Source organism: Carassius gibelio, chromosome B25 (genome assembly GCF_023724105.1).
Source record: "Carassius gibelio isolate Cgi1373 ecotype wild population from Czech Republic chromosome B25, carGib1.2-hapl.c, whole genome shotgun sequence".
NCBI lineage: Eukaryota > Metazoa > Chordata > Actinopteri > Cypriniformes > Cyprinidae > Carassius > Carassius gibelio.
The window spans coordinates 16,641,340-16,651,849 of NC_068420.1; the positions used below are offsets into that span (position 1 = coordinate 16,641,340).

At 36.6% G+C, this 10,510-nt stretch overlaps 1 protein-coding gene across 1 annotated transcript; it reads right to left on the minus strand.

Annotated features, from left to right (window-relative positions):
- Nucleotides 1-2,279: 2,279 nt before the first annotated feature.
- On the minus strand, nucleotides 2,280-10,274 carry LOC128014721 (protein mono-ADP-ribosyltransferase PARP16). Its single transcript, XM_052598436.1, has 7 exons — nucleotides 10,122-10,274; nucleotides 8,805-9,001; nucleotides 8,589-8,726; nucleotides 7,840-8,046; nucleotides 7,450-7,621; nucleotides 6,790-6,934; nucleotides 2,280-2,996 (listed from the first exon to the last, which is right to left on the minus strand). Exons 2-7 carry the CDS (start codon nucleotides 8,991-8,993, stop codon nucleotides 2,861-2,863), a joined length of 987 nt encoding a protein of 328 aa, XP_052454396.1. The 5' UTR covers nucleotides 8,994-9,001; nucleotides 10,122-10,274; the 3' UTR covers nucleotides 2,280-2,860.
- Nucleotides 10,275-10,510: the final 236 nt, after the last annotated feature.

Consider the following 10,510-nt stretch of genomic DNA (forward strand, 5'->3'; position numbering starts at 1 on the left):
GCAGATCCTCGAAGCCTTGCACTGTCCACCCTGCGAACGCATCCATTGTTCCCCTCGTGGAGCGCTGAAGCTCCAGTGTCAGGGTGGAATCAGCTCTGGGATCTGCGGTTGTTGTCCAGCCTGTGCTAAACTCTCGGGAGGAAGCTGTGGAGGCACCTGGGTCTACCTGGGGAAATTTGATGAAGGGCTGGTTCGTATCTACCCAGAAGAAACAGATGGAAAACCAGAAGCGCACGTGTGTCTGCATCGCTCCGGCAGGTGTGCGCGAGAACACCCACCCGTCTGCCATCAGAACCTACAGGTGAATTTGATCCCGATCATTCTTTTTTGACATAAATAGGAAATATATTTCAGCTTTGTTTTAATTATGACAAAATGCTTTTAATGAATTGTAGCCAGTAATACTGATAAATTCACTTAAATTACATGATAAATTATATCTAAAATTACTAAATAATTTCTGAATACCAAATAATATATTTTTATATTATGTTGAAAATAATTTTATTTATAATGCATTTTTGTATTTTATTATACATTTCACACACATATACAGTGTGTGTGTGTGTATATACAGTACAGACCAAAAGTTTGGAAACATTACCATTTTTAATGTTTTTGAAAGAAGTTTCTTCTGCTCATCAAGCCTGCATTTATTTGATCAAAAATACAGAAAAAAATGTAATATTGTGATATATTATTACAATTTAAAATAACTGTTTTTAAATGTATTATACGTTAAATTATCATTTATTTCTGGGATGCAAAGCTGAATTTTTAGGATCATTATCACATGATCCTTTAGAAATCATTCTAATATGATTCATTATCAAAGTTGGAAACAGTTCTGCTGCTTAATATTTTTTCAGAACATGTGGTACTTTTTATCAGAATATTAGAATGATTTCTAATTGATCATGTGATCGACTGGATGTGACATGTGACACTGAAGGCTGGAGGAATGATGCTGAAAATTCAGCTTTGCATCACAGGAATAAATCATTATTATTTTAAAGTATATTCAAATAGAAAACTATTATTTTAAGTCGTAATAATATTTCACACTATTACTGTTTTTTCTGTATTTTTGATCAAATAAATGCAGGCTTGATGAGCAGAAGAAACTTCTTTCAAAAACATTCAAAATAGTAATGTTTCCAAACTATTGGTCTGTACTGTATATATATATATATATATATATATATATATATATATATATATATATATATATATATATACACACACTGTATATGTGTGTGAAATGTATAATAAAATACAAAAATGCATTATAAATACTGTACACACACAGTATATATATATATATATATATATATATATATATATATATATATATATATATATATATATATATATACACACACACACACACACACACACACACACACACACACACACACACACACACACACAATTATTTCAATATTCCTTCAACAGAATAACTCTTTGTGTGTTTGGCCCGTCTGTCCAACTGCAACAAACTGATTCTACATTTTAATCCAAATAATGTCATCCATTTCTAAAATGTAGCATAAAAAGCAGCTATTTTTATTAATGCATTTCATGACTAAAAATGTCTGTCCTGTCTGGCCTGTTACTGAATAACAATGTGTTTATGAGCCTGCAATCAGACGTCCATCCATGAGCCAGAACAAAGCTCTGATCCATAACAGATCAACCTGTCCACTGTTCTTCTGATGTCTGTCTCTCATGAAACTGCATCAAGGAAAGATACAGTGTATTCTGATAAACCTGTTGGCATAAAACACTGTTCATAATATGCCTCCAAACATCCAACAAATCAGCACTTTATACATTTTTTTAATATTTTGATTTTAATAAATGCGTAAATGAAATGGATGAAAAAGGAAGTTATTATGTGTCCACCACTTTTGGATTGACACACTATTTTCATACTTGATACTGAAAGCTGCTTTGACACAATCTGTATTGTTAAAAGTGCTATATAGATAAAGATGACAAGGTTAACAAAATGTAAAATTACAAAAACTGCTAAAAAAAATTATATATATATATATATATATATATATATATATATATATATATATATATATATATATATATATATATATAGTCTATGGTTCTCACAATTCAGTCTCCGCTTCTCCAGATGAAAAACACGCTGCTTTTGTTTTTGATTGATAAAAACAGTGGCCAGACAAAATGTTTATCGCGCCAAGAGCCATAAACTACAACCACAGACAATTTTTCACTCTGCCCTTAAGAAACACACTGTAACATTGTTGTATTTATTTATTTAAATCATTTCACAATTCGGATCCTCTGGAATAATTCAAGTTAGAGACATTTATGCAATATCAAGACTAATTTTCATTAGTTTTAATGATACTGACCACCACAGCATGGGTCTTCTGCATAGCTGACTTAATCTAGACATAGTACAGTGGTCTAAGAATGTGTGAACGTGCCCCAAAACTAAAATAGATCTACTAGAAAAGCACACGTATCTCCCTACATGATTATTCGTAATATAAGCAGCAATTTTGCCAATGTCTACGTTGAAACGGCAGGTAAAAACAGCGCTTTGTCTGATCATTTGTTTGTAACTAATATAGTGAATCCATGATTAGAATAAAGAAAAACCAGGCTACATGCTAACATGAAACATTGTTGGTGCTCGGCTGCATCTGCTAACATTAGTGCTCATTCTACAGTGTGTGTTTATGTGAATCTGAAGAAAATAGCGTGTAAAAACCAAGGAATGTCATGTTGAGTTAAAGAAAATCGTTCCTGAGTCAATTTCTTCCCTCTTTCGTGAGTTAAAGGCACTTTGGATTTTATGTGATGTGTGTGATCAGGGTCACCGGAACATTCTGTACCAGAACGACTGAAAAGCAGACGAGTTGAAGGCACCGATGAATATGAGGAGCAGGAGATACAGGCCCATCATGACGGCAAAATGATGTCTGACGAGCCACGACGTCCCTTGAGCGTGTCTGGAATCAGAAGACAACGGCACTTACACACAAACACACACACAGTAAGCTATTAAAACCAACAGAAAAACATGACAATTCTGTTTAGTTAAAGAAATAGTTCATCAAAGATGTAGGTGAGCTTGTTTCTTCATCAGAAGAGATTTGGAGAAATGTAGCATTGCATCACTTGCTCTCCAGTGGATCCTCTGCAGTCAATGGGTGCCGTCAGAATGAGAGTCCCAACAGCTGATTAAACACATCACAATAATCCATGCCAGTCCAGTCAATTAATAAATGTCTTGTGAAGTGAAAAGCTGTGCTTGTGGTAATGCTACATTTCTCCAAACCTGTTTTAATGAACAACAAACTCATCGACATCTCAAGATAGCCTGAGTGTGAGTAAATGTTAAGCAAATTTTCATTTCTGGGTGAACTATACCTTTAATGATGACTAGGTCTATCAAGATTCAAAATGAAAACAAAAACCAACATAAAAGTGTCCTAAAAGTAAACTTTTTCACTTATATGTGCTATATTAGAAATCCTCTGAATTCATAAGATGGCAGATAAAAGTTTAATTTGTTATTCACTGAAAATCTTGATTCACTGTTTGGAGTCAGATCTTTTCAGTGAATCATTTGATACAGATCACATCACCAGTCTATATGATTCGTTCACAAAACTCCATTGCATCAGAAGATTGGTGAATAACTTCGTTTTGGTCTGTTCATCACATACAGCTATAAAGCATAATACAGCTTTTAGTCTCTTATTTATTGGTGCTGTATGGAAAAGTGTAGAGCTGTAGTCAAGTCCGGCTTTGTCGAGTCCAAGTCAAGTCCAAGTCCAGGACTAGTCGAGACCGAGTCAAGACCGAGTCCAAAGAGGTTCGAGTCCAAGTCAAGTCCAAGTCCAAAAGTTTCGAGTCCAAGTCCAAGACCGAGTCCAAATGAGTGAAAAAAGGGTCCTATTCAAGACCACATACTTAACTACTGATAATGTTTGTGATGCGAGAGAAAGCATATCTCCTATTCTAAGAAAATCATTTTACATTAATGTAGTTTCATAACAAGGTTCGGGAGAAGCACGTCAGATACTTAACCTAATTAGCACAGGTGGAACCACTCAAGATAATCAACCTTAGGGTATAAATACAGCTGAATCAGCCTACCTGTCTCTATTGACGGTTTATCAGCATCCCCCCTCCACCCCTTCTCCTCCACTAGAGTTCACTTTACACTTTCATATACGGGGGGGTACTCTAGGTTCGGGCCATTCCCGAGCTCGGAGCCCCTTCCCCGGACAGCACGCCAAATACGCATTATAATATTCAGTTAATTATATGTAAGTGTGAACTCGTGAATTATTTGTAATGATCAAAAAGCATGTGCAAAGTAACAACTCTGTAGGACAGGGGTCTCCAAACTACATCCTGGATGGCCAATGTCCTGAAAAGTTTAGCTCCAACTGGCCTTAAAACACCTGGAAGATTAGTGTGTCTAGTAAGAGCTTGATTAGGTTCAAGTGTGTATAATTAGGGTTAAAGCTAACAGGGGCGTTAAACAAGATCCTGGGCCCTATGCATAGGCAGTCCTGATGGGCCCCCATGGCCCCCACCCATGAAAATATCCAGGTAAAAAATATATATTTCAGATTCATACTTTTCAAGGGCCCTCTCTTCCTTTGGGGCCTTGCTAATGAGTACTGGTTTTACCCCCAGTCCGACCCTGGGAGCTAAACTTGGATAAACAAACAAAGTTTGGAACTGTAAGGTCAAATAATTTTTATGTACTTTATTTTTTGTTGACATTATATCTGTGGTCAAAAATGTATATGACTATGCCTAATTGGCACAGTGCACAGACACACGCAAAGCTCGGGATATGACAAATGCACGCAGCAAGGCTAGAATGGATACGTTTGGCTCTACTGGGCATGCGCACATAAATACAGAATTTTAGAATTACAATATTGCGTGGAGCTGTTACTATATGACCTTATCTATGTTGCATGTAAAAATAAAATATGTAATGTAATAATTAGGGTTGTGCCTGAAGCCGAATACCTTATTCGGAATGGCAAGGATAATGGCTTAAAAAACGAATAACGCTCAAGGAATAATTCTGCCTGAATACTCGGCTGAAGCTGACACAGTCTGGTGTTTGCTAGATAACAGGTGAGCCAGGGGATCAGCGCCAGAAGTGAATGAATGTAAACTTTCTGAGTGAAAAGAGCGCAAATCAAACACCGCATTGTTGTCGCCTCTCTGTTTATCTCTCAGAAATCAGAGCATTGCAAGAGTAATTTTACCTATAATAATACATCATAGCTACACGTTATATTATTTGTATATATTTAAAAGGCAAATATTGAAAGCTTAGGCTACCATGATACGAATGAATGGAATAAGCACAGCGCGCTCACCAATCAAACAGCCGCGCTGCGCGTCTCAGTCTCTCAAAAACCAAATCAGTTCTCTCTCAAGAGGCTAATAATCAACATAGATATGGATACATTGTCTACTTGTCCTACATGTTTGCATCTTTATGTTTTGCTGGTTTGCGCGGAACACACACATCTGTTTAGTGAAGTCGACTATACATTATAGACTCGCTTAAAGTGTTCTGCGTAATGAGAATGTGTGCATTGAATGGATTCAGTCGTGTTCAAATGATCACTATGACACGTTTGTCATGACATCTCTCTGCTTGCATGATAAATATTATTTTAGAAATTAATAATTATTCAGTATATAATATTCAGTTTAACACGACATACTTGTTCAGTGATAACTACGAAAAAATATATAAAAAGTCATAACGGTCTTATCAAGTAACTGTAGGCTACGATGTTGTATCCGAATGCAGATAGGAAAAATTTTGTGATTGTTACAGATACAAATACTGGCTGTTACATGAAAATGCAAATATGTAATGTCATATATAAAGTTTTTAAAATTTACATATGTAATTGTTGCATAAGGCTATACATTAATACGCGTTTATTGATATAAAAAAAAAAGGCTATCTAGGTGTAGACGTAAATAAAACACAATCTAACAGGTAGAAAATTAAATTAGAAACATCTAAACTTTTCAGGTCGCAGTAAGTGCACCACTGGTCATGCACATCCTTTCCCGGAACAATACTGAAAGCTAAGGCAAGATGGAGAAACAGATTATCATAGTTGTACAAGGATAGCCATTTTTTAAATGAATCTATTAGCAGAGCTACTGCAAGTGATTTTAAGTGCTGGAATTCCATTTATTCTTTGCTGAAACTTCTGCGTCATCATGAAGAGCGGGTCATGGTTGCCCAGCAACAGCAGACGCCACTGGAGCGCGAGCGCAGATTACAGAGTGCTTTGGAAATAAGGAGAGCGGCGCGCCTAGCGTTTTCCACACAGTTTCAGTCGCGACATCATGCAAATGTGGTTTTGTTTTGAAGGAGACATTTTTTATTTTATTTTTTTTGCTGGACTCGGTCGAGACCAACTAGAAGACTTGGCGAGTGCAATGGCCAAGTCCGAGACAAGTCCGAGTGCAAATTCAACGAGTCCGAGACAAGTCCGAGACGACAGAAAAATGTCTCGAGTCCGGACTCGAGTCCAAGACCGGACTCGAGTACTACAGCCCTAGAAAAGTGTGACTTGGACATTAGGAAAATTGTCTCCATTTGTGTTCCACAGAAAACAGAATGAACACAGAAACAGTTATTTCGGGTGAACCATAACTTTCAGTATTTTGAATGATCAAAGTACAGCAAAAGAAAAAGCTAAGGCTTCAGCTGAAATGCAACAATGCGTAACTCACCGTGATCGGTAGCGTCTCTGAGAATACACCAGCAGGTACTTCACTCTCAGAAGCTCGTTGTTGGTCACCACAAAGTATTTCTCGGGCACCTCGCCTCCTTCACTGTTCCTGGCCCTCAGACGCTTTTGGTCAACGCTCTCGGAGTCTGAAACACACAATGAGAGAGGAATGCTAGATATCTGCTGCGATGGGATCTTAATGGACACAAAACTGGAATAAAAATCAAATCAGTGTTTGTTTTTATTTTGTTGAAAAGAATCAACAGCTTAAACACATGCACTAGTTTTTTTTTCTTATGAAATTAACAATTTCACTAAGCAAGGATTCATTTGATTACTCAAAAGTGACAGTGAAGACATTTATAATGATACAAAAGATGAACAAATATACAGCGGCATAACTTTTTTCAACTGTTTGACGATAATAATAAATGTTTCTTGAGCAGCAAAGACTGGAGGAATGATGCTGAAAATTCAGCTTCACATCAAAGCGTTCAATTACATTTTAAAATATATTCAAATAGAAAATAGTGATTTTAAATGGAAATAATATCTCAGCACTATTATAATTTTTACTGAATTTTTGATCAAATGAATGCAGCTTAGCAGAGCATAAGAGGTCTCGTTCAAATCTTACTGACCCCAGACTTTGTCAGCTTACCTTTCTTCTTCATCTGACACTTCACATCGGGATGATCGATGATTTCACACAAGGCCACGCAGCTGATCAAAGGCCCGAGAACGCTTTCCCTCCATCCGTTACCATGAGGACTGTAAAGGATGGCCATGCTGAGGTCACTGGTCAGGTATGTGCCCTCCCCAAACAGTGAGGTCTGAAATATCATTTTTAATTACAGTGTAACTGCCGAACCAACAAGCAAGACAACACTGGAGTTATAATTTTCATTTTCCCACATATCATCTAAACATGAACTGATAAGGGAGAGTCAAACACTTATTCGCAGTCTTCTATAACAATCAAAAAGCCGGGCTGGAGAGCATCCAAAACAGGTCTAAGAGAGGCTCATCCACCAGCGCAGCGCATCCTGACCTTATTGAGATGGCAGTGTAATCCGTTGTGTATGATGGAGTGGAAGTTCTCCAGTCTGCTGCCGTGGAACGCATAGATGAGCTCTCGTCCGGCCCGCGTCCGCTCGAACTTGGAGTTGAGCAAATCACAGTACTGCAGTTCGAAGAGGAAGTCTGGAGCCGGAGCCGAAACGCCCTCGCTTTGAGTCAGCTGGCTGAGTCTGGCAAACTGATGCAGGGATATTGAACACAAGTGAACTACAAGACATCCAAAACTAAACAGACTAGTCTAGACTCTGAATGACTAGTCCAGAATACCAAAACCTAATGCTTTATATGGTATTATGTTCTTTCACCATTCTGATTTTTGCACCAATGCAATTAAATATCACACTAAAATGAATCTTTTAAGTGAATAAATCAAATGATTTAATCCCATTCCTGACTGAATTGAACAACTGACTCTTCTTTAGTGAATCACTAACATAGAGTGCTTCTTGTGTTGCTCCATCTGTGAACTAATGGCTGGTTCTTTTAGCATCATTTAAACGTATGCCTCTTTGAACATTCTCTCGTAATAAGTGGATTAATTAATTCATCATGTATCTGAACAGTCTGCTGGAACCGTTAAATAAAACTGCATTGCTTTCTTTTTTCATTTACCACTTTTCTTCTTATGACAAGAATTTATTTATTTTAAAGAAACATTGAGAGGAGTCTGAATCAGATTCATATGGAAAATGCACAGATCTCAACGAAGTTCAGCAATACCTCCTCTTTCTGCAGGGTCTTTACAGCAAAACTCTTGGAGGACAGAACCCAGTGCACAAGAGCCAGATGATGATCTCCATCACCATGTCCCAGACGCACAAGATCTCTCACGTTTGGCAAAGTATCCACGTCCTTTAGCTGGGAGGAACACATGTGAAATGAGTCTACTTAGAAAGGCCAACAACACAGAGAGTTGAAATTCTTCGAGTGTATTACCAGCTCCTCAAAATCCTTGACCTCTCCTGTAAGGTAGCGAGGAGGGAAGGGTCTGAGCGCTGAGTCGCGTCTGTAGCTCTGGACGGCGGCTACGAAGAGGCTGCAGCGCAGATCCGCCGCTACTGGGTCTCGATGCAGACAGGAGCAGACCAGCTCTTTGACCGCAGCTGACGGGAGAGACGGCTGCATCCCCAACACTGAAACACACACAGCAGATATCCCAGGAATAACAGACAATAAGAAATTATTTCCATGAATAATGCAAAACATGTAGAATTATGAGTCTAGTGTCAATATATATATATATATAAATATATATATATATATATATATATATATATATATATATATATTAATTTATCATTATATTCTATAATAATACAGTAGCAATAATCATTAAAAAGAATATATTTATAAATAATTATATTTTCGCTATATATATATATATATATATATATATATATATATATATATATATATATATATATATATATATATATAATTTATTTATTATATTATAATAATAAGTGCTGTTCATTGAGGTAAAACGTAGACTGTGAGTAGTGGCGTCAAAATATCATGTACATACAATATATATATCTTGAAAAATTATTAATTTAAATGAATTGAATATATTTATAAATTAATTTATTTTAAATTTTTATATAAACCCGTTCAATATTTATTTTGTACATGGAAAAAAATTATACACGTCATTATATTTTAAATGATATTGATAACTTATATTTTTCTTTTTCAGTTTACCATAGATAGACATATATAGATAATACTTTGTATTATCATTATATGACATGTATTTATAAAGTCATTATAATATTTCCATTAAATAGGTTTGTATACTTGCCATCTTCTTGTGTTAGCTCTAAAAAATGCAGTTTTTATATAATTCATATATAATATGATTTCAGCAGATGTAGATAAAATCATGTAAAAAAAACTGAATAACTTTTCAGCGAGACTGAGAGCTTTGCAGATTAGCTGTTAACTGGGTTAATATCAGCTAGCGAACCCAAACCCATGATAGAAACGTATTAATCATATGATCTCAGACTAGGTATTGGAATATGTGACTGATTTAATGCAACAGTTGGTTTAATAGTCGCTTTGTTTAGCACTAACTGTTACTGTGTTTGTTTACATGTGAAGCACGTTAGCCTAGCCGTTAGCTCCCCCACTGTTTCACTGAAGAAACTCACTCAAGCATCAACACACAGATTACTTCAAACAGAGTACTCATCACTCTAAACTTGAACATCATAAAATATCAAATATTTGCCACACATAAATGTATTTTACCCGACGCTCAGGCATTTGACAGCCACCGGAAGCTGAACGTGTCCCACCGCCGCCGCGCACGCGCCAGAGTCCACCGGAAGAGGGCGCCATACAGTGCGAGCCAATGGGAACAATCACTACAGATGTAATGCCACAGCCTTCCTAAATACAAACATATTACAACTTTTAATGAAGTTTCTCTTTTGCTATCAGGAAAGTGGCCTACTTGAGTTGAAGTGAGAAGCATCTGAGGTCAAGCATTGTGTTAACAGCACTGCGAAGTGCTGTTGATCTCGTTTCACTGTAACCTCTCAGAGCACTTTATATAATTGTTGACAGTTATGTATGAAAAAAAATAAAATCCATGTTTTGCTGTAGGACAGGATTCAGAAACAGAGGCTGGAGATAAC